This window comes from Rhipicephalus sanguineus, chromosome 3 (assembly GCF_013339695.2).
Source record: "Rhipicephalus sanguineus isolate Rsan-2018 chromosome 3, BIME_Rsan_1.4, whole genome shotgun sequence".
Lineage (NCBI taxonomy): Eukaryota > Metazoa > Arthropoda > Arachnida > Ixodida > Ixodidae > Rhipicephalus > Rhipicephalus sanguineus.
In genome coordinates, this window is record NC_051178.1 from 207,937,038 (window position 1) to 207,962,420 (window position 25,383).

At 47.0% G+C, this 25,383-nt stretch overlaps 1 protein-coding gene across 2 annotated transcripts in view; it reads left to right on the top strand.

The window, feature by feature from the left end:
* The window catches only part of LOC119388179 (ras-related protein Rab-5B), a 60,087-nt gene extending 35,892 nt beyond the window's left edge, over nucleotides 1-24,195 (top strand). For both annotated transcript variants that reach the window (XM_037655831.2, XM_037655832.2), the window contains exons 4-5: nucleotides 7,985-8,078; nucleotides 21,908-24,195. In XM_037655831.2, coding sequence (XP_037511759.1) covers nucleotides 7,985-8,078; nucleotides 21,908-22,029 — 216 coding nt within the window. In that variant the 3' untranslated portion in view covers nucleotides 22,030-24,195. The remainder of the gene's footprint in view (nucleotides 1-7,984; nucleotides 8,079-21,907) is intronic.
* Nucleotides 24,196-25,383: the final 1,188 nt, after the last annotated feature.

A 25,383-nucleotide genomic window follows, 5' to 3' on the forward strand; every position in this document is an offset into this window, starting at 1 on the left:
TTTGCTGACCTATGCTCGTGGCCTCAGAGATTGACTTCCACAGTGCGCCGTTGCTATAGTCATATACAACTTTAGAAGGCAGCGGCATTTCCTCCTCAAAGGCGGATGAACACAAGCCTGCATCAATGGGCGTGCACTCGGGACTGACGTCATGAGCGGGACGGCTGGTGGCTGCGCCTTCGGAGAACATCGGCGCGTGCATGAGTGGGACTATTTCTTTAGTCGCAGAGGCGATCGGCTGCCACGCTTCAGTCGTCTGGGCGGGGCCTCTCCTGCCTTCTAATGTTGTATCCGACTAGAGTGTTACTTATGCTGTTCGATTTGCATGGGGAGAGCGTAATCAAAGAAAGCAGTGTGACAGCCACAAGAGCGTTGGTCATTGGACGCTGAACTTCTTTACTGAGCTTGGGCTAAGGTCGCGATCCCGCTTAATGTTAAAGAGGTAGCAGAAAGGTCACACCACGGCCAGGCTAGAAACGTGACGGTAAACGCGATTCGCGTCATGTCTCCCCTCTAGCCTGGCCATGATTTCTCAGAGTTTGAGTGGGGAACGCGGTATTACAGCCGGGCGAGTGTCGCAGGGTAATTTTTTAATATGGATGGATGCTATGAGCGATGCTTCAGCTAAAGCCGCCTCCTTGTGGTGTAAGGTGTTGACAAAACTACACTTCTTTTGGAAATGCGCCTAATGGGACGGCCGTAGCGACGGTGCAACGGCGCGTTGCCGGAGCTAATCGCGGAGCCCATGCATTACTTCACTCTATCGCTTCCATACGGTGACACCACCCTGCGAACCAAGAGCACTGTGAGAGGAAAGTGCGACAGATAAAAGGTGCTGTTGTGAAGCCTCCTGCATGTGTCGAGATAGCACAGTGCATCTTTGTCCACTGCTCCATCTTTTCTTTTGTGTAATACAAGCACCAAAATCAATTTTGGGTGATTTAAGCACGCATTGGCCGTCATGTTTTGACATCGCATATACGAATGCCAGCGGCTGCCACGTCACCAGATATTGATAATTTTGTTGAAATTGGAGGAACAAGAAAGTAGCCAAGCAGCCAATACACTTTTTCTACTGCCACCAGCGTAAAAAAAAGTAGCCAAATTGGCGCAAAGTAGCCAAACCTGCCAAGCATATGTGTTATTAAAGGCATCAAACTCTCGTTAATTTGGTCATATTTGGCCGCAACCCGGTTAATTCAGACGCTTCTCAGAGCGCACCAAGCATGAAGCACCACAAATGTGCAGCGCAAAGGAGTGAAAATGGCATTTGCGAACAATCGAAATGGCCACGGGTCTTCCAGAAAAGCGTGGTCGTCATCCACAATCTTGCCATAATCGCGTAGTTGGTTACCAAGGCCAGGGTTGTCAGGTTTGGCTACATTGTGCCAATTTGGCTATTTTTTGGGGTTGGTGGCGATGAAAAAACTTGGCAACTTGGCTATTTTCTGGCTACTTTCTTGCTCCCTCGAACCAAAATATCAATATCTGTTGGCGTGGCAGCTGCTGGTGTTTGAGTATGCAGTGTTGGAACATGGCAGCTAAGGCACGTTTCCAGCTCCGAAAATTGAATTTGGCACTTGCATTACACAAAAGAAAAGGATTTTGGGTACGTGGCTGGGGCTCTGGGAACACTGGTGCATGGCACCTCGTTTTGCCGACCACCCACTGCTGAATGCGACTTTAAACCATAATTGAAAGTGAACAGTCGAAAGCACTCCGCATCCAGGGCACTTTGCTCTCATTGGCATTAGGAATCTGATGTTCGATGAATTGCTTGTCAATTTTCAGGATTAGGTACGGACTGCGACTCGGGAGTATTAACTGCTCGTACTTTGTCATCACGCAAGAAGTGATTGCCTAACTACAATTTGTGCTTCAATCCCAGTAGCTGGGATTTTGAGCACACTCATGCCATACTCAATTTGATTGTTGCCACAAACTTCTAGCCCTTTTAGAAGAGTCACGTAGGATGTGTGAAGAGAGCGTCATTTTTGCAACAGCGCAAGAAAATCCTGCACAAAATGATTTTTCTGGCGAAAAAATTTGTCATGTTCGCGTGTTGGTAGTGGTGATGTGTAATAAGGGATGGTTTTGGAGCACGTTTAGGCCTAAGACACGGGGTCTTGAGCCATTCACATTGGTCTCATTGTGAACAAAGTATCGAATCACAAAAATCATGGCTCTTTTACTGCTCTTATGCAAATTAAGTGCTTGATTTACGTATTCATAGAAAAAATGAAAATGCTTCGATGTAATACACTTGTTTATTGTTTTCTTTATACTTTTGATAAGTCGGCACTTGGTTAATTCTGACACTTTTTTTTCGGTCCTGTGAAATTCGAACTAATGAGCTTTTGCTGTATCAGATGTTCTGTGAACTGTACGGTGGATGACAAGTCATAGTTCTTCATAGACTGCAGTACATTGCTATCTCGGAGTGACTGTGAACATATAATAATTTCTCTTGTGAAGTCAGTTTGCTGGTTTTGTTTTTATTTTTGCCAAAATTGGAGGCATATGTTCTCACTAAAACATTCCATGCGCATTTGATTTTCACTGTTTCTGTTCTAATGCCATTCTTATGTTAGTTTTTTACTTTGAACCCATAAAAAGTAAATGTGCGTTTGTTGGGGATGTTTTTAGCATAAACCAATCTCACCACATGATCTGTGCATGTGCGTGTTTCCAGCAGCGGCATTGTTGCCTCCTTAGTTGTAGCAGCAAACTTCAAAATCCAGTTTTGCTTTTATACTCCATGTACACTGCCTTCCCTATCTTATCATGAAATTCGTGGCTGAGGTAGGACTCAAAGTTGTCAGTAATGCCTCTATAAAACTGAGCAGTTTGTGCAAGAGATTTAATCAGGGTTAAACCTAGTCTGTATTTTCTTGAACAATCATAGTGCTCATCACATTGAGCCTCGGCTCGCTAGGTGTCCGGCATTTTTTTTTAGAATGGTAGCAGTGCAGCCTAGTTTGTACTGCATGATCTTTAGCCTAATAGCGCTGAAACACAACAAAAAACACTCTTCTTCTTTAACCGAATTGCACTGCTGGAGCCGCTGGACGAAGGAGTCATTCAAGGCCTGTAATGCATGTATAAAAAGCAACTCAGTCAGTGCCTGCTGTTAAACTTGCATTTAAAGGGACACTAAAGAGAAAAACGATTTTTTGTGTATTAGTAAATTACTCTTTCATGATACCAAAATTGCCACGCTTGCCACAAGAAGACCCTCGGTAAGCAAGAGAACGCGCAAAAAGAAAACGCGGACGGCGATGCCACCTTGAAATTCCTGCACCGGTCACAGTTACATCGTAGATTTTGACGGTGTCTACTAGGGCCTAGGTAGTTCCTAAATGGTAAAAATGAAGTACATTGTCTTCTGAGGGGGCCAGAGACTTGTACCACTGTCACACAGGGCAACTTAAGTGCACTATGCCAATAGTGTCATTCACATGCTGTCACACGGGAACACTTCGTGACGCTCTCTACAAAGCGCACTTGCCGGCGAGTGCTTTCGCCGAACTCGCTTTGCCGAGACGGAGTGTGTAGCCTCAGTAGCAGTGGCTCAAGAACAGATAAGTTATTATCCAAGGCTTAGTTCATAGTACTTTTTAAACTATCGTTTTCTTTATTAGGAATATTGTTATGCATTAAAACATACTATACCACTAAAAGCTACTTTGCTATTCTCGTTCTCAGGCAGTTTACAGCCACGGCCGCCAGGGGCATGCCCAGCACACGCTGTGCAATGGCCGCATCCGCCATGTTTCTACCTAAAGTTTATTTTAAGGGCTGCCTGTAACTATAACGCATTATTACTTAAGAAACATTGCCTGATGTAACAAATATCTGCTGTGCTACATAATTACCCATCGCCATTCCAAAGTACACTTCCCTTTCTCGTGTAGCAGTGCACCACCCAAGTGACATTCTGGTGACGTAAGTGCATTGGCTCAAAATGACACTAAATTTGCCAGTGTGACCGGGGTATTGACATACCAACTTTCAGGAAATTTTGTTGAGCCAGTGTCTCCAAAATACGGAAAATACTTTGAAATCTATGACATAACACGCAAAGATTTTGTTGCGAAATTTAAAAAATGAAACTTGGACCTTGATTTTCTCCTCTATTGATAAACCTATTATGGTCAAATTTATGTCATTTTAGTTAGTAAAATTTATCAATCTAAACTGATTCACTTTTTAACTTTAGTGTCTCTTTAAAGCCCGCCATCATCATGGATTTGTTTATGGTGCTTGAGGTGCTGGAACTCTATTTGTGGTGCTTGAGTTCTAAGCTGCCATTTGTACTACATCACATATCCTTTGGTGGCCAGTCCGCCACCTTTGTTTGAATAAAGGATATTTAGAAGGAGTTCGGCTTTGCAAGACTACAATAATTGGCAGAGGTGTTCACAACTTAGGGCTCTGTCTGCGGAATGAATTTTCTTATCTATCCTGAGTGGGTGTTTAGGGCTCCTTTAAAAGGGCCCTGCAACACTTTTCCAAGTAGCCATGGAATGGCCTTAAAGGAGCTTATTTCCTCACGAATAACCACCACAAAAGTTTTTAAGAGTCTGTCCAGTACGAGTGGAATTCAGTGTAATTGCACGCGCCCAGGCAAATGACTGCCTCCCACAGTGCGCCATGTTTAAACCAGCCAATGGCGTGGAACTTGTGTCAGTGACGCCGTATCATTTTTTTTCGAGAGAAGAGGAAGTGCATTTATTGTAAATTCCAGGCCACGGGCTGAGCTATAATGGTTGGCTTGCTTGTTCTCCGGAGGCTTAACTGCCGATCAGCAGCATTTTCTGACCATGCTGAAAAAGTGTTGCAGGGCCCCTTTAAGGGCATTAGGAAAAATTTTGCAGCGCAAAATAACACAGGGACGAGAAGGGAGGACACAACACGTGCGCTAACTTTCAACAAAAAGGTTTATTTCAACCGAAGCACGAATATATACAGCGGTGATGCTCAAACGCTACAGCCAGATGTCATGCGCAGAGGGCCTTTAGGGTCTTTAAGGCCTTTAAGGGCCTTTTTCATGACAACAGAACTCTGGTGCCTTCTTACAGTTTGAGAGCTCTCTTGGTGAAACTGATTTGCAAGCCGGCTGTGCTTACTGCCTTCTTTGTACGCAATGCTATTTTTAATGGTAATGTAGTATGTTGTACTCAGTAGTATAATGAAGACAAGAGAATGCATCAAACCATGCATGCTGGCACAACTTTTTCTTTGTCTTAATTTTTGGTTTCGTATGTCTGGTGGCTGGGAGTATTTATCAGGTGATGAGGTTTTGAAGCTGGAACATATTGCTAAAGGTTGAGTTTAAAAGCTGAGCCCCTGCCTTTTCTTCTTCCAGGCTTCCAAAGCACCAAAACGGGAATCGCAGAGTTTATTGTTTGTGTGAATGGAGCGTTATTAACAGTTTTGATGATTAATACAAGAACAGATAAAGATGGTGGTGCATACCTGCCAAGTCTCCCTATTTGCCTGGGAGACTCCGGATTTCTGGCCAGTCCTTCCGATTCTACGGGCACTGCCATAAATGTCTGTGTAAACAGCCACCAAAATGAAAATAACAAATGACAATGGTTAATTCTTAAATTTTTCTGGTCTTGAGGAACCAGAACAGCTTGCCGTGGGACCCTCCCCTCTACCTACAGATACAGAGGGAGGGGAGGCCGCCGCGTTTGTGTGTGGCCTTGGTTATTTACAGTTTGGCGTGTTATATTTACCTCTATGAGAAAAACTCTTGATAGCATTACACTGCAGCACACTCAAAGTTAGCTTTGCTGTTGGGCAATTTTATGCAGTGAAGCCAGCTAAGTGTGGGAAAGGCTGCTATGTTTTGTGGGTCATAGCAGATTTTGTTCTACGCACATGTGTAATTACACATGGGCACTATATCTGCGAGCACTGGTATGATCGGCGGCATGTAAAAGCTTTGCTGCAACCATTCAGAGCTGTGTATGATATTGCAGTGGCCCTGAGAAGCAAGAAATAGACGTGTGCATTTTATTTTATTTTTTGTCCTCCTTTCTCCTCTCTCATTTTGCAATTATCCTGATTATTGAGGTCCCTAGGTTGGCAGGTATGGTGGTGAAATAACTAGCTTTTTCTGTCTAATTAATCATTGTCACTGTAGAACAGTGCTTTTCTAGGCTAACAAGCGAAATGTATACTTAATGGGAAAAGTAAGGACAGGTGAGCAAGAAGCAATCTGTTTGTAGAGCAATCTATCAACATCATGAAAGATTAACAAAAAGTTAGGAGTTCTTCATTGAAGTAACTTGGAATGCCCAAGTGTAATGCAACTACAGTGTTGAGCTTGTTTAGCTGATACTGGTAAAGCATCTGTGTGTTAGCTGGCACATTTTCCAAGCGTTCAATCCGACAAGTTCCTAAAGCAGGCCAAATTGGCAGCCACAGTGCTGAAGGAGTCACTGGGACTTGAAGACATTGTGTTGTTTGTGAGCCTGTGCTTTCAAGTGTGCTGCTTTTTATGTGTAAGGAAAAATTGAGCTTTTTATGTGCTGGTAAATCATTTTAAATTAGTGTTTCACAAAAGGAATGTGCTCAGGCAGACCGAAACCCCTCCCCTCCCTCTTGCGTCTGCTGAATATTGAGGGATATTGAACTTCACAGGTTTGCAGGCATGGTCTTAAAGGGACACTAAAGGCAAATAACAATTTATGTCAGAGTGAAAGCCCAATGTATGACAACTTCTAAAGCGGCAATATTATCAACAGCAGTGCCCTACTTACCGAGAAATTAAGCTAAATGTATCACATGATGAGCGCCACGAGTGGGACATTTTCGAAGTGAGCCCGATGACGTATGGAAGTCGGCCTACAAATCACTAGTAATCAAACTAGCAGCAGTAAAAAAAGAACATTCCGAGCATCAAAAGATGTAATAAAATGCTGTTTGTTCGTTTCCGCTTGATTCATGGAAAACAAAACCTCCGTGGCGCGCGTGGTTCAAAGGTTCCGTTTTCGCCGAACTACGCCTCGCCCGTCTCAGTGGTAGTTTCGGGATCGCGTACTGCCGTGCGTGTTTTGAGCGCTCGTGAAAGTCGCTCTGACAGAAAGTTCGACAAAATGCCGCATGCGTGTGATATTGCCGGATGCCCGAATGGTTCACACGCCAGTGCTGCAGCAAGGAAACCGGTGTGTCTTTTCACTGGGTGCCGCGGAATGAACCCTTACGCTCGAAGTGGCTTAGTGTCATGCCATTGCGCCAGTGTGCTAAACAGTCAAAACCTCTGCGTGTGTGCTCGCTGCACTTTCGTACTGAGGATTACGAGACCAACCGCAACTTGGTGAAGGCTTTGAATGTGCCCATCCGAGCAAGTCTTTGCCGCAGCGCCGTTGTTGCTACTGTGGGTCCCGCTACTTCCGCTCGGCTGCTACTAGTGTCGGCGGCCGTGCAGTAAAAGCGGGCAACGTTGGGCATGGCAGCAGTGACGTATGAAAGTCGTATTTTCAGGCGGGAGATTTGAAGCGCGCTAACGCGGTGTGGACCACTAAAAACGTGATTTTATTTCAAAATAAGTACTTCCTTGGCACAAAAGCAGCACTACGAGGTTTCTGGACCGCTATTTCAACAATCAACGTCGACTTAATATTTGCCTTTAGTGTCCCTTTAACATATGCTTTTTATTCATAGTGTTCGACTTATCGTATTTATTCGAATCTAAGCAGATTTTTTTTTTCTTCGAAAAAACGATGTGCGAAAGGGGGATTGGGGGGGGGGGGTAGGCTTAGATTCGAGTACAATGAGCAGGGTTTTTTTTTTTCTGGCCTTGCGAATTTCGGGGGTTGGCTTAGAATCGGGGCCGGCCTGATTTGAGTAAATATGGTAATGTGCATAGGGTATAAAATTACTGTTTAGTGTGGCATTTATAAATGTGAGTAGTGTGGTACTTGCTTTGTTTACCTCTTGTAATATATATTTTTTTCTTACATTTTTGTAGGAGGCACAGGCTTACTCTGAAGAGAATGGGCTTCTTTTCATGGAGACATCAGCCAAGACAGCAATGAACGTCAATGACATCTTCTTGGCTATTGGTGTGTATGATTGTCATCTTGAGCCTATTTTTTATGCCCAGTGTAGGACGAAGACCTCTTTCAATGATCTCCAAACTTGATGGCCATCATGTTCTTGCATTAATTTTTGAAAAGGTTAGTTGCAAAAACGTAGACAGTGGATCATGCAAACATTAATTGCAGGAAATGCTCACGTACGTCTTTTATAAATAACCGATGGTTCCTGAAGTGCTCACGCTTTTCATCATTAAGTATGGCATTCTGTAATAAATTATTTTAGATTGCATTTCTCTTGGTTAAAACTTGACAAGCATATTCGTAAGATTCCAATTGACAAGCTTTTATGCACATGAAAGTTGGGCTTGTACTATCAAAGTGGGATGAATAAGTAAAATGTCTTTTTTTTCGTCATCTGTAGCATAGTCAATCATACACTGACTTGTAACACAATTATCTGACTCAGCATTCTTTTGTGTCTCGTTAGGATATTGTTCTATAATATGACATAACGTTTTGTTGGTTCCAAATGCAAGCAGTTGCCTTTGTAGTGCCTTTGCACTACAAGTTGCCTTTGCAAGCAGTTGCCTTTGTAGCAGAAAGTCTTTGTAGTGTCGCCTGCTATGCAGGATATATCATGTCCTGGCGCTCTTTGGCCATCAAATGGCCCTTGCGCTAAAAACATCAGATATCATCCTCATGCTATGCAGGATAGATGGAGTACAGTTAAACATTGATATAACAGTTTGTAAAATGACCAACTTAATTTGTTGTATTGAAACTTTGATAGGGTTCAGTTTTACACAGCACAAGAATGTTCAAATAATGTGGCAGTACAAAAATCTAAATTTAATAACGTAAGAAAATAACTGTTGAATCTGTGATCCGGTGACCACGCTGTAATGCCGCAACCGAGGAAGTTCTCCAAGACGCCCGTACGTAAGGCATGCATAAAGCTGAAAGAAATGTAGGTCCAATGCACTGTGATTATGTGAGTAAAATAAAGTTATCGCATCTGTTCTTCTTCTGTGGCTTGCCATAGAAACATCGGCCGTTAGCCAGAATGGTGTGATGCCGATGCTGTCATGTCCGATAAACGCGCAACATCGAAAACCGTCGCAAGCCACAGAAACAAAAGCGCTGCAGTCCAAAACCACGTGAGAGGAAGGTGAAAAACCTTAATTATCGCATCTTCATTTATGGTGGCCTCGTTTTCTGTTTTGCAACATCGCGCACCAAATGAAGAATTGAGCAAGACCTGTTACGACATTGCAAATTTTGGTCATTGCTATCACGGTAAATTTTTCACTCACAGTAAATGCACCTGTGCCTGTTGCTTTCGCTATGAATTCATTCTAGTCTTCAGAGTCCGTAATAGCTTCTTTCGAATTTAGGGTCACTGAGAGTGAGCTCTGTGATATCCCCAAACAAGCAAGCAGCAATGTTTGTTTTGGTTATTTTCTTTCTCATCGATCAAGATCGCTTGCAAGATACTAGCCTCATCAATGGCATCCGTTTCCTGAACAATCACAGTCATTTGCAAGATAAACTGAGAGCTCATTGCGTTTACTGCTACCTCTGCTTTGGCTGCTTGTGCTTTAAACTAACATGCGGCGATAACGAACACCAAATCGGGCACTGAGGCACGGCATCTTGACGGTGCAGTCGTGGCTTTGAATACGGAACTATGCCGAGTAGACATTGGAGTAGTGTGCAATACAATGCACCATGAATCTACAGACGTTTCATCGCCAGAGTGATGACACGTCTGTTCATCTGTGCAACTGGAGTACGAATGCCGCCACATTGGCCTTTTACCTTTAATTTTGAAAGCCATCGATGTTGATCTGGAACACTAATATATACATAGGCAAACTTGCAATTGCTCCTCCTCACCTCCTCCAGCGTGTGCCACCTCGCAAGTCGCGCAAATGCTTTGTTCACACAAACGAAGTGCTGGTCATACAAAACCCTGTTTTAAGAAAGGGAAATGGGCAACTACCTGTATGTAGCACGAAGCCACAAGGAAATCCATACGGATTGCTCGGAAAGAAAGCTTCTTAGTTGTGGAAAAATTTGTCCTGGCCCGGACTAGGATGAATTTTTCGGCATCCGGCAACTACAAAGCTTTCTGAGAAATCCGTATGGATTTCCTTGTGGCTTCTTGCTACATGCGAGTTCCTTGTGGCTTCGTGCTATATATTTCCACCACTATGCGGGATTCCGCAGAACTGATTTGCAAAATCCTTTCATTTTTTTGCAAAAAAAGAAAAAAAGACAAACAAAGCAGTGACAGTCGCGCTGCGAAATGGCCCTTGATACAGCTCAGACCACTTATAACGTAACCGCTTACAGTGCAGTACCGGCTATAATGCGGTTTTTTCTGACTCCCGTTTACTCTCCCATAGAACTCCATGTATACGCATACCGCTTATTGTGCAGACCCCCGAGATGAAAGACCGGTTATAATGCGGCTGCCGGAACATTCTCAGAGATGCGAGGGTGCGAGCGTGCTTCTCAGCGGAGATGCGCCGGCGGGGGAGAGAGCGGCGACGGCATTACAAAGGAGGAGGGGACGCGGAACGAACGAACAAGGAGCGGGGGGAGAAAAAAAAAGGGATGGCTGTGGGGGACAGCAGCCCGGCGCAGGTGCGTGGTGTGAGGAGGGGGAGCGGTTGCGCGGCCGACGGAGAAGCCTTTGCCCCCTTCGGCCGCTTGACATGCGCGCTTCGTCGTTGCTTCGTCGTAGAGCGCAGATATTGCGCGTGCAACCTCGATTCCCCCGCAAGTAACAATGCTTTGAGACGCGATTGAGCTTTCGCCTTTGCCACCAACAGGCGGACTTACAAGCTTGAAAGACTTTTTCAGGATAGTTGCCGCGGCTGTTCTCCCGATCGCGAACCGAAACTTCGTTTCACGCGTGATGCCCTCGGTTTAGCTCGCGAGTGCGATCTCTTCTACTCCCGATCTCCGTGTTGCCTAGGGCAAGCTTCTCGCGGTGGCATGCCAAGTTGCAACGCGCACGCTAGGCCTAACGAGCGCTAGCTGCCATGTCGGCGGCCGCGGACTACAGAAGTTGCGGTTTGGTGCCGAGTCAGTGAAACATTTTGCAATTGTTGCATTTAGAAGGGGTGACTTACATCTTTTACGAAAACGCGGGCGTGCGTGTGAAACACTCGAGTGGTGGTTTGTGGTCGCCACCGTTTTCGACATCGCGGACGCGCAGTGTGTTACCGCGGCGACTTCCCGTGACGGCGCATTTTTTCCGCGTTCGTTATGTCGGCACCGCAGGTCCGCGGACGCTAACAGTTCAACATTTTCAAATGTAAGCAGATGCAAACTTACGCCCCAGTCGCATGCCGCGATAATCGGAATCGCGCGCCTGCCTGTTGGTCATGTTTTGTACACGTGCAACCTTTCAAAAATGTTGTTTTGGTTATAGTGCGGTACCGCTTATAGTGCGGATATTCGCGACTCCGGCGACTTACGTTATAAGCGGTCTATGCTGTACAACGGTCGTAAGGCTAAGCCTAAATACTCGTGTGGCCCACAGCAAGCAAGAAGTGATGCTTTTTGCGCGTATCAAAACACTCATTGCATGTTTTGATTACAAAATCGGCATAGATCAGTGGCAAATCAGCGTTTATCAAAACTATGCCACATTAGAGCCGATCTGCCATGAGCTACAAATAATGCGGCCCATATGCCCATCATTGCTCACTGGCAACATCAGGATGAAGGACTGAGGCAACATGGTAGTAACGTGTTGTTTCCTAGTCAGTGCAGCAGAGGGAGAATTGTTCCTTGATGTGGTGAAACCAAACTTGGGGTTCTGGGGCCAGAAGGGTGGGAGGCTCAGTTGCACCATCAAGACCTCCTGCAGACGTGAGGCCTCTTTCAGTAGAGGGTGCAGTTGGATAAGTCATAGTGTTCGTTTTAGGTCAGCACTTGTGGTCCTAGGGAGTGAAGGAAACAGACAACTGACCAAGAATGGACACCAGCTGACAACACGAGCCATGGCTTCACATGCCACTGCCAAGTGCAGTCTTCATTTTCTTTTTGTGGGCGCGCGGCATCCGGGTTGTGCTTGCCGCCCAAGGGAGAGTGCTACATCATCCTCAGTCTCTTGGCTTGCAGAATTACCTCATTGATTTCCATGCTTGTGTTACAAACTGTGCTCACGAGTATGAATTACCAGTGCTCTGCACTCTTGTCACTGCAAGTCTGCAAATTGCACAAATTTCATGGTGCATACTTATGGCTAAAAGTCTTTCGTGCCGCTACCGCATGGATCTCTTGCTAATCGCAGACTCTGTGTGTGGATGCAGTATGCAGTCTTGTTTAACTCAATAAATTAGATGCTAATGGGAGTAAAACAGGTTGCAGTTCTGACTGCTTGTGGAACCCTAGAATGCCCTTCACAGAACCCCTGGGTTCCGCAGAACTCAGTTTGAGAACCCTTGATCAACCGTAAGCATGTTGGCAGTGGTACCGACAAGGATGTTAGCTACACTGCACTTTTGTTTTGCTACTGTACAGTCACTACACATGTTGCACCATGTACCGTTTCGCGTATATAACCCGCATCAGAAATGTGAAAATTTCAGTGGCAAAGTAGGGGTACCGGTAATACGCGGGTCTTTTCCTTTAGTGCAGCTTCACGGCAATACGCGTTGTGCCGTGATACCCCTACTCAGTAACACTTGACTAAGCCTTTCTTTATCGCTGATGCCGCTCGATCTCAACATCTCGACCCATTCGCCGTGCGTAGATCAATCTGTTCTGTCATCATGAGTAGCGTTCGGCGCAGTCATTCACCGCGCAGCAAAAGCTGAACATCATCGCCGTCTCTGAGGAATTTGAAAATCGCGAAGCGAAAAGACTACGATGTGGACAAGTCCTGCATGCAACAGTGGAGGAAGGACAGCCTACAAGCTGCGCACTGTGACCGTAGGTCGTTTTGTGGCCCCAAGAGCGGTGCCTACCCTGACCTGGAGGTTCAGCTAGGGAAGTTCATTGAAGAAATGAGAAGTAGGGGTCATGCCGTATCAACAGAGATGGCCCAAGTGGAAGCGCAGCGACTATCAAGAGAGCTAGGCCTACCTCACGAGTTCTGTGCGAGCCGCGGATGGCTGCACTGCTTCATGAAATGGCAAGGGCTTTCAATCGGATGGTAGACGACATTTTGCCAATGCTTACTGGCTTCTTACGAGGAGAAGCTGTTCAAGTATCAGCATTACGTAATTTGCCTGAGAAACCAGCACAATTACAGTAAAAGCTCGTTAATTCGACTCTCGTTAATTCGGAAAATCGGTTAATTCGGAGACGTCATCTGGTCCCTGTAAATATATGCGTCACTCTATGAGACTGGGCGCTCGTTATTTCGGACAGATTTGACCGCAAATCGGATAATTCGGTGACTTTCGGGCCGCTGGCGAGGCTCGAAAACGAAAAAAAGAACCATTCAGAACAAAAGTGAAGCTCAAATGCTGCATCGCCGTGGACATCAATTATCGGCTTGGCTTGACTTGAGACTGGTTGAACGCCTTTTCTTCGCACATGATAGCGTGTGGGTTTGGCCAATGCCTCCTTGACTAGATGCCCGCCGCGTGGTCCGGTAACCCGGTTCCGTACCCTCTCCCTCTTTTTTTCTCCGCGGTCAGGCAACGAGCACCGCCTATAACGCACGCTGTTACGAGCGGGTATTTGGATCCATCCCACCGCTGCAGCCAGTTGTTACGAGCGGCGACGTTGTCCGACGCGGACTCCGGGGGTAGCGTGGAGCTGAGCGGCGACAGTCGTACCGCAGGCCCAGGGACGTCCGGAACAGCAGGAAGCCGAGGCAGAGAGACCGGCGTTGAGGAAAACTTAACAGAGGTTTATTTACAACATCATAGAGGACAGGATCGTCAGAACGACATCTAGTCCGATCGATCCGTGCCGAGCAGACGCTCTGCTGCTCCTTAAATACGCTTCAATACAAAGACAGGGAAACTCCTTATGCGGCAAATGTCCAATCACAAACGTGCATGCCTTTGGAGCTGCACAACTATAGCTCCTTATGCGGCAAATGTCCAATCACAAACGTGCATGCCTTTGGAGCTGCACAACTATAGCTCCTTATGCGGCAAATGTCCAATCACAAACGTGCATGCCTTTGGAGCTGCACAACTATAGCTCCTTATGCGGCAAATGTCCAATCACAAACGTGCATGCCTTTGGAGGGTCCGTCTCTTCGGCACATAGGTCACCGCCCCCAGGATGGCACTCCAGAGACCACTGCCCTCTCACTCTTCACGTCCGACCAGTTCGGAAGGGGGGGGGGAGACAATGCCACCTCGGGGAACTGGTAATCCTTTTACGAACAAAGGCACCAGCCTTAGCCAAAAGCACACTCGATGCAAATACGCGTTCCACGGAGGGCTCCCGCGTGTAGCAGCCAGCTTCCCGCCGAAGCGCTCAGTTCAGGGAAAAGGCAGCAGGTGTAGGTGTCTAATCCGTTCCCCGAAGTGAGGGGGGGGGGGAGTCCAAGAAGCAGGAAAACTCGTTTGGAGACAGCTGGCCCAGGACCCTCGCATTTGCTTTGTAACAGCTTCCCCGGCGGCAGGCTGAGACCTCGACGTACAAAGGTCAATCACCTTTGTGGGGAGAGGTCGATGAAGACAAGGCTGATGTGCTGAAGCCGTACACACCGCGATGCTGCTCTGCTACATTCCTCCGCCACCTCCGGTGATCTCGAACATCTGGTAGCGTCGTCCAAGTTCGGAGAAAAACTTCTCGCTCTGCTGGCCAACATTCCCTCTCGAAAGACAGCACCTGTGTCAACCACGCGAGAACCACAACCGCCAAGCAGGCAAGCGCCCGTACTCTCTCCCTGAGACCTACCAGGCTTTTACTTCAACCAAAATGTCCTGCTTTCAATTACAATAGCAGCAGCAATTCCAACAACCAAACCTGAAATAGGCTGCTCAAACCCACAAACACATGTCGTGATGAAGCACGACCACAACAACAACAAAAAAAAGGCAATTGTAAACCTGTCACATAAAAAAATTGAACCTAAATACACAAGCCAGAGTACCCGATGCCATCAAGTTCCCTGAATCGCACACAACCCTAGCCTTCGGCTAAAACCCTTTTACTCATTGCACTTGGCAAATGAGTACTACATTAAGAAAACAAAACGCTGCAAACTAAATACGAAATAAAACTGATAATCAAACTCACGCGTTTAACACAAAACAAGGAGAAACTAAAATTACACTGACGCGCATACTAACACGTAACGCAAAACAGATCAGTAGTACGTTAAACAGAGGCTTTTAACATTCCGCCTTCATCTCTGTAAACCACTACGAACAGCTCTCCTCTACTCGAGCGCTAAAAGCTATGTTTCCAGCTGTCGAAACAAAACTACTTAAAACGGAGGCTTTCAACTCAGCCTACATCTCCGTAAAACAATTTACAGCTCTTTACACTATAGCGTTAACGGTCATGAAAAGGAAACATTAACAAAACAAACAAATAACCAAACAAACATCTCAAAGTCTGCTACAATGAGGAGGAAAGTGACAAATTACAAAATTTCACTCCTCAATTCGTTAGTACACATTAACACACTAACTTCTTTCAAGATGTCAATTCATCTTTATGCTGCGGTTATCCCAGGGTGTCTCCAAACGCGCCCTTTCAGACGAACTCTGGGGAGACGCGCATGCCACAGATTTCGAGGGGTCCGGTCTCGACAAATGAACAAAGAACAAACCTGTCCGACGCGCTCAGTAGCGGTGACTTTTGACCCGCGGCCTCTCGATTCTGACAAAGGGCATCGCTTGCCCATTGTGCCCCTCCGGGTTAAGCCGTCAGCCTTTAACCACGGTGAGGGACAGCCTTTGTCACGATTCCGGCGTACGCGAGACATTTCCCTGCGCTCCTGCCTCGACTAGGTCGTGAAAAGGATGAGATCAGGTGGTGACTTTGGCGTCTGAATTTCACTGAAATTCGTTTTTTCGCGACGCGCCTCACGTCCGATCTAGATTTCCGCGGGACTCTCAACTTGGAACGTGTCCTAGCACGCCTTTTCGGGATTTCGTCGCGTCGAGCTAGCGCCCTAGCACGCTTACCGCCACTGGTCTCTTTTTTCTTCGCCTTTCGTTTGCGCCGGCGCCTTTTTCTTACCGAACGGCTCGCAGCGCTCATAGTCTCGGCACTAGTACTCTCAAGTGCGCTGCCTGCGACATTCGCTGCCAACACTTTAGGCGGCTGAACTGACTTGTCTTCTGGGCCGTTACTAGGTATCTCTGAGTCTGACCTAACGGTAGTCCCGACACTCTCTAAGTCAGCCAGCTCGCCCTGAGATGTCTCTTCAGCTTCGGGCGTGCTATCGCTTTCGTGGATAGCCCCTTTTCTCTGGCCTTCGAAGTCGGCCTCCTGCTCTTCGCGCCTTTGACACTTTTCAATCTCACGCGCTTTGCGTAGCGCCTCTGTCTCTCGCGCCACACGAAGTGCTTCTTGTTCTCGCGCTTCCTCATCTAGCGCTTTTCGACGCGATTCATCCTCACGCGCCCTGCGGAGCGCCTCGGCCTCTTGCGCCACGCGAAGTGCTTCTTGTTCTCGCGCTCTGTGACGCGCTTCCTCCTCTAGTGCCCTGGCGTCCTCAAGCGCCTTACTACGGGCTTCGGCCTCTAACGCCTGGCGACAGTTCTCAGCTTCAAGCGCTTTACAGCGCGCGTCGTCCTCAAGCGCCTCAGCGCTGACTTTGTTGCCCCGACTTTCGCAGTCAGCAGGACCTGAAACACCTAAGTGGCGCAGCAAGGCATCTTTGGCCTTATCAAAGTCTTGCGCTTCCTCCGTGCATAAGCGCTCCAAAACGCTTGCAATTTCGCGCGGTAGCAACGTGACAAGCCTCTCCAACCAAAGGTCTCGGCTAACACCAACATCTTCGCAGACCTTTTCAAACTTAACGAGAAAAGACACAATGTCCTCGTCTATCTCGAAAATCCTGAGTTGCCGTTGTGCCAGTTGCCACTTAATCGCCTGAATTTCATGATCAAGTGTTCTCATTTTGAGAGCATGTTCTCGCTCCCGAGCCTGCCTCTCTTCGCGCCTTTCGCGTTCCTCTGCCTCCCGCCTTTCACGCCTTTCGCGTTCCTCTGCCTCTCGCTTTTCGCGCTTCAGCCTCTCATTTCTTTCTTTAGCTTCGCGCCTAAGCCTCTCATTTCTTTCTTCCTCAATTAGCTCTAGACACTCTGAGAGCTCGTCGTCGTCTGCCTCAAGGTTCTCAATAGCCTCGATAATCTCTGGCTTTCTCATTTGTTCTCGAACATCCAAACCCAAACTTTTAGCTAACTCTAGCAAAAGCGGTTTTTTCAGTGCCTTCAGATTCATGGTTGCTGCAAGTGCTGCTAACTTCACTACTACTAAGACGCTACGTTCCTATGCACAGGTCAACGTAGAGTAGTTACCCAAAATTACCACCTTTCCTACAAAACTCGAGACAAAGCCTGGTAAAATCTCAGTGAAGAAAGTCAAGCACTCACCACACCCTGCAGCCATGATCTCGGCGGAGACGATCCCGATGCTGGTACGAGCTTGTTGCGACTTGTCGTGAGCAGAATCCCGTCGCTGCCATCCAGTTGTTACGAGCGGGTATTTGGATCCATCCCACCGCTGCCACCAGTTGTTACGAGCGGGTATTTGGATCCATCCCACCGCTGCAGCCAGTTGTTACGAGCGGCGACGTTGTCCGACGCGGACTCCGGGGGTAGCGTGGAGCTGAGCGGCGACAGTCGTACCGCAGGCCCAGGGACGTCCGGAACAGCAGGAAGCCGAGGCAGAGAGACCGGCGTTGAGGAAAACTTAACAGAGGTTTATTTACAACATCATAGAGGACAGGATCGTCAGAACGACATCTAGTCCGATCGATCCATGCCGAGCAGACGCTCTGCTGCTCCTTAAATACGCTTCAATACAAAGACAGGGAAACTCCTTATGCGGCAAATGTCCAATCACAAACGTGCATGCCTTTGGAGCTGCACAACTATAGCTCCTTATGCGGCAAATGTCCAATCACAAACGTGCATGCCTTTGGAGCTGCACAACTATAGCTCCTTATGCGGCAAATGTCCAATCACAAACGTGCATGCCTTTGGAGGGTCCGTCTCTTCGGCACATAGGTCACCGCCCCCAGGATGGCACTCCAGAGACCACTGCCCTCTCACTCTTCACGTCCGACCAGTTCGGAAGGGGGGGGGGGGGGAGACAATGCCACCTCGGGGAACTGGTAATCCTTTTACGAACAAAGGCACCAGCCTTAGCCAAAAGCACACTCGATGCAAATACGCGTTCCACGGAGGGCTCCCGCGTGTAGCAGCCAGCTTCCCGCCGAAGCGCTCAGTTCAGGGAAAAGGCAGCAGGTGTAGGTGTCTAATCCGTTCCCCGAAGTGAGGGGGGGGGGGAGTCCAAGAAGCAGGAAAACTCGTTTGGAGACAGCTGGCCCAGGACCCTCGCATTTGCTTTGTAACAACGCCTGCAAAGGATGCAATGGTTTTTTCTTCCCGTGGTGCTTAAAACTCCCGCCCTGTGTTAAAAGAGAATAAAACCACCTTACTAACCTTACCTACTTCCGTACTTACTAACGAAGGTCACGTGCTGCTGCCTCCGAGATTTCCATCACGTCTGTTACAGTCTCGGAGGTGGCAAACGCGGCGCGCGGCGGAACTGACGATATCGTCTGCTGCGGTAAGCATATTTCCGCTGCCGCCGGAAGCCGGTCAGGCTACGAGCGCTGCCTCACGGATTTTGTGGGGAACTGAGGGAACCGCCGTCGCAATGGCAAAGCGAGTGACGCGCCGGGCATCTAGTCAAGGAGGCATTGGTTTGGCATGGTGTCATTTTTGTTGCCTTGTTCCCGTTGGTGTGCTGCATCGTTCAACGCCGTTTTATCGAGGAACAATTCAGTACGGCTCCTTTAGCTTGATCGTTGCTGGTGCTTTTGTGCTGACTTCTCGTGTGAACGCACTCTCCGCCGATGGCAACGCCGGCGAAGCGGCCCAAGTACGAGGCCAAGGACTTCACCACCAAAGTAGAAATTTTGCGTGCCCTGAAAAATGGGCTCTCCCGGCAAGAAGTAGCTTCTGTGCCATGACGTCGGCACAATACGACGTGAGTCTCCTGAGCGCAGTTAGCATTCTTCGCGTATGTGTGGCAGAGGACGCCTGCACACGCCATTGCCAACTGTTTCAGGCACAGTGGCTGAAGTGTCGCCGAACGACAGTGCCGATGACGGGCAGGATTTTGGAAGTGTTATGCCTGATGCAGTGACACTCGACGATTATATCGGCATTGATGGCGTTGCCACTGCCGACTCTCTGACTGATGAGCAAATCAAGGAAGTGATGCATGGCAACGAACCCGAGAACGAAGAGCCTGAAGAGGAGCAGCCACACTATGAGCCATACAGGCCCCCTCGTACTGTGAAGGAAGCTGCGGAGGCCCTCGTCGTCCTTAAAGAATTTTGTTTTGGCACTGCAGACAGCATGCGAGCTGCTGAGCACCTTGAAGGGCTCAGAAAAATTGTGTCCATGCGAATTTCTGCTCGAAAACAGACGCATCCGCGATTACCTTGTAAAGTAAAGGTATGTTGAAAAAACTCTTGCATTTGTGTTTATTTTGACCATTCGATAATTTCGGACATTCAGTTAATTCGGACATTTTTTCCGGTCCCTAGAAATCCGAATTAACGAGCTTTTACTATATCCTGAAAAATCGTCAATGTGGATGAAACGCCTGTTTATTTTGAAATGTCGCTGGACACAACAATCGAGAAGACGGGCAGCAGTTCGGTGAGCGTGTTAACCGGCGGGAACATGGAACTGCACTGCGCAGTCTTGCTTTGTGTCATCACTGACGGCACAAAACTGCGACCACACGTCATCCTGAAGAGGAAAACTCTTCCGAATATTCCTTTTCCTGCTGGTGTGTTGGTGCGCGCATACGAGAATGCGTGGATGAACAGTGACTGCTTTATGGACTGGATAAAGACTGTATGGGAGAAGAGGCCCGGTGCAATGCTTGCACGCTGGTCCATGCTCGTTCTGGACTCAATCCGTGGCCACACAACTGAGGAAGTGGACAGTCTTTGACGCAATGGCATTGACTTAGTTATCATATCCGGTGGAATGACATCAATGTTGCAGCCTTTATATGTATCACTGAATAAGCCCTTCAAAGTGCATGTCAAGCGCCTTTACGCCGAATGGATGGCCAAAGGTCTCTACGACCTGATGCCGACAGGACGCATTCGAAGGCCTGATATTGTGCTAATTCTGCAAGCGGATTCCCGACGCATGGAGGGCGATTGCAAGTGAGATGGTGCAAAAAGGCTTCAAAAAATGCTACATCACAAACATGGATAGAACCGAAGATGACTGTACAACGGTGAGGACTGCGGCTCAAGTGATAGCCCTAGCGAGAGCAGTGACAGTGAGTGAACTGTGACTTTGGCCTTGCAAATAGTGTATTCTGTTTGCTAAATGTAAGCTTTTTCTGTCTACATATGTGCTGTGTTGCTTGAGTGGTAGCTTTGGTGCAGCCTTTCCTGTATGAAATGTGCGGGCAGTACGTGAGGGTATTCTTTTTCGGCGGGCTGAAAGGGGGGGGGGGTGCACGGATTATATGCAGGGGTGAGTTATGCGCGTGAAAATACGGCACTCTGGATGGGTGAAGATAGACACCCTGAAAGTTGACGTCTACTTCTTTGAAATTGTCCTGTTGCCTCAAGCACATCCTTCCAGCGCAATTGGCGAGGATGACAAAGTATCAGTGTTGCTCACTTCTATCATTCTTGATAATGAAGTAAAATAATTAGGATTACAATTGAAATGGAATGAAAGCAGTGACGTAAACACAGGGGCGCACTGAGAAACTTACTCAAGATGACTGACGTTTTTGCAAGGCATGGCGTAAAAGAATAGGTGCCCTCAGTGTGTGAATAGCTTTTAAAGATGACGTTATGAATGGATTATGCAATGAAGTAACCTTTATTGTTGCTAATTGCATTGTTGGTTTGCCTGCGGTTATTTTCTGTTTGCAACTTTTTCGCAATACACTTAGGGGAACGAGAGTACTCCTTAGCCGTTAAACTTGCTTAGCGTAAGGGCAACTGTGTGGAACAAAGCACAGCCTCCCTTGACGTAGAAATTAAGTTAAAACAAATTCGTGTGACAGACGTATTACACAGGAAGAAAGCTAGTTGCCATGCAGGATTTGTGGTTGTAGGGTTCTGCTGCTGAGCATCATGTCAGTTTGGCATCCACATTTTGATGGAAAAGAAATGCAACATTGTATACGCAGTGATGTATGCCAACTGTTCAAAATTGATCCTGAACCCTCCACAATGATGTTGCTTATAACCCTCCGTGCAATTTCAGTACATTAATCCCATGATTTAATTTTTTTGCTATGCTGATGCTAAATCATCACTATTATGATTTGTCTTATATGTATCCTGCACAACTTTTTCTCAGTATATACTACCATGCAGGGCATGCAAGCTCTTTGTGCAAATTACGTTGAAATCTCTCAGAAAAGCAGTGGCTATGAAACTTGTTTCGGTCTATTGTGCCACAAGGAAATTCAAGCGCACTTCATGGAGCCTCTGCTTATCTTCCATTACTCTCTGAACTACTAGCTGCCTGGTAGTGGCAGGCAGCATTATCATATAATGGTAGTTGCAGAATGGAGCAATAGTGAGAAGCTTGGTGTAAGAAATTGAAATTTGCTTGAAAGAGATGCATAATCCGTGTTGGTTTTGCCAGTTGTGACTCTGCAGTACATCACGACTGTATTTGCAGCCAAGAAGCTTCCCAAGACGGAACAAGGTACTTCGACTGTTGGTGGTGGGGCCAGTGGCCAGGGCCGTCGAGGTGTGGACCTTAGCGAGCACCCGCAGCAATCGGGTGGCTGCTGCAAGTGATGCCCTTCCTACCAGGACCCTTTCCGAGCCCCACCACATTGCCCAGGCCCCACCCACCGCCACGAGCAGACCCTGCTGCCCCCAAGCACTGTTCTGTGGCAGAGAAGGGAGGCGCCACTGCTGCCGCCGACTGTGATGACGTCGAGGATGGAAAACAGAGGCGCCCCCTTTTGTAGCCCCCTCCAATTACGTTCTTTTTCTCTATCTGTACATACGCAGTATATATATATACATATATGTATACAGACGGGGTGTATAGGTATATATACTAACTGGAGGGAGTGGCTGCACTGGCACACATCCGCGAGCATGGACGCCGGCACACACACCCAACTTGTTGCTTGAGGCATGCAGCTCTTTTTTTTTTTCTTTTTTTTGACCATGATCAGTTCCAGTGTGACACTCCAGAGAGAAGACAGCCTGCTTTTTTGGGCAGGGGCATGCTGCAAAGTGTGAGACATTTTATAGACGAATGCTCCCTAGTTTGTTGTGGGTCTTCTTTCTTTTTTTTAATTTGTATGTGTGCTTATGTGTGGATGTTTCACTGAGTGGTTCAGCAGTGATGTAGGGGAGCACCGCTGTTAGCATGGAATGCCTGGTTGAACTGTGAAAGTATGTGCTAAATCCTTTGTGTCACTCTTGGCATGCCCTATTTCCTTCGTGAGCATGCAGGTTAGCCAAGCTCGTGAAGTTGTGTGTGTGTGCATTTTGTCGTAGTCGTCGAGAGATGCTCGAGGCGGCGGCCGTTTGTGGGGCAGGCTTTGCTAGGGTGGGGCACATAGAGGACGCTTCACTGTAAATGAAGAGGAGAATAGGGCAAGGACAGTGGGGATGGGTTCTCTTGTTCACTTTATTTCTTATAGCTCGTTTCAAGACGACACACATGGACATGGCAGTTTTTTTCTTCATTCTCTGGCCCTAATCTCCTCTTGCTCTAGGAGCATTGTAGTTCTTTTAAAACCTGGGAACAAACATGATGAAGCCTCGGAGGCCATAGCCATATGTTGCACTCTTTGTTTTTGCAATGTGCTTCAACGTTGTTTCTTTGAAAATTGAATCATGTAAGTGCAAGAGAAAGAAATGCCTGGTCAAACCAGCTCTGTAGTTCTCCCTGGTCACTCTTTTGGCGATACCATTGCAGCAAACTTTTGAAAATACATTTTAGGCACGCATGTTTGCGGAAGGTATGGCTTTGGAAGCCACTACAGTAAAGAGGCAGGCGTTGTGTGTAGAGGTCAGCAAACATCGTCTTCAATCAGTGACATTCTTTCCCTGCAGGCCATTCAAAAGGGATCAGCTGTTAGCAGAATGCTTCATAGTTGCTGTGCTCACTTCATTGTGCACTGCATTGGAGAAAGGATAGCAAGTGCATTCAGGAACTTGAGCGCTATGCTCTTTCCCCTCTCCATAAACAACTGGCATGGACTTTCTGCTGCTGCACCACGGACTTGTGTGGTGCTACCAGTGCTTTGTACAGCTGGGCCAATTGAGCATCCCCCTGGATGCAGCTGCCATTTTTGTTCCGAGGTTGACATTGTAACCACTTGTGCAGTTATGGGCAAGTGAATGATTTCTTAATCTGAACCTACCTGTTCTTGGAAAAAACATGGCAGCTTCTCTGTCACTTGTAGATAGCTCTGTTTCAGCCTTGCTTGTTTGCCCCATTTTTTTGGTACAAGCACTTACTTGTTGTGGTTGACATTGTCTACTCATCTCCTAGGAATTTTCGTTATGGCCACTGCTGAAGCATTGTCAGATCTTAGGCTGGCCCATGGCTTATATACACAATGCTTTTATAAGCCTCATTCTTCAGTCAAGGTGTTAGTCTGCGCATTATCAGGCAGTACGCCTTGCAGTATTTCATTTGCTCTCCTTTTCACGTATAAATATAGGTATTTGGGGAGAAAGAATACTTTGCCCGCACATCTCTTGTTCGTCTTTCGTTCCCTCATGGCCAGGTGCAGTGGCATAGAAAGCAGTTTTTAAGAAACGATGCAAAAAGCAAATAATCCGGGGATGTACCGTTGACCTGTCAGAAGGAATAAGTTTATTGTGTAGTTATGTATACATTACGAGGCTCTTGCTGTGTTGTCTATATTAATGTATGATGTTTATGCTGTACATAACGTTTGATATTAAAAATTAAAAATGAAATTTTGAAGTGCACCATGGTGATTGCGTGCATTGTTATTGCAAACTACTTCACAGTGTCACTGCATAGAACGCAGCTCTTTTGTGCAATGCTGTCTGCAGTTCCATGAGAAGGAAAATTGCCATCCAACTGTTTTTGCCACAAAGCTACAAGGAAATTCAGATGGATTCCTTCTATATTGGTAGAGCAACCACCTCGGAAAAGCATCAATCCCGGTTTTGAATGGCTGACAACGGAACTTTGCATCAACTACGAAGCTTTTCTTTGTGAGAAATTTGTATGTACTTGTAGCTTTGTGCTGCGAATGGGTAGATGTAAAATTTGCCTTTACTCCATCTTGTGGGATTCAGAAAATCTGGTTTGCAAGATTGTTCGGTGTTTAAAATGCTTCACAGTGGAGCCCCTAGTCCCGAAACCAACGTGTGCCAGCCATTACCTCTGTCGGCGTCGCTGTTGACCAGCAGCAGTGGTGTCTGTTGGTTGCTCTGCTAAAAGCATGGATGGTCTCAGTTCGACCTGTAACAGGCATGGCCAGACTGTCTGCAACTCCCCACTATTTCCTGCTCTAAAAAGCCCCATGGTGCCTGTCGATTTCAGAGAAGGCAGGGACAGGCACATTGCAACGGTACACTGAATATGTGGTGGTTGTATTGGCGGCACTCGTGGAGTCACCGGAGGAACAGTACATTTATTGATCTGTGCCCATTGTATGTTCCACGTTTCTCCTCTGTAGGTACTGATGTTGCCTAAGCAGCAACCCTCTCCAAATAGTTGCTTTGCACAGCAGCCGCCAGGCAACGATGCAAATTTGTGCGAGCACCATCTTTGCAAACGAATGCAAGGTCACGTGTTTAACAGTTCCGCTGTTTAAGCTCTGAGAAAGTCCGTTAGTCGCGACTAAAAATTATCATGAACCGGCACGCCCTCTCTTCTTCGCTCCCAGAGCACGTGCGCCGATTTGTCCCACGTGGGATGCAATAATTCTGATGGTTGAGAGAACGAGTACAGAGAAAAAAGGAAGAATGACAGAAAAAGATTAAAGAAATGGGAACAGACGCAAAAAAGATGTAGAAGAAACTGAGTAAGACTGAGAGAGATAAGGAGAGCGAGAAAGAAAGAAGAAATAGTAATAAACAGAACCAAGAAAGGGAGAGGAAGAAGAAAAAGGCGTAGCTTGCACTAAGTTGTGCAAGAAACAGCGG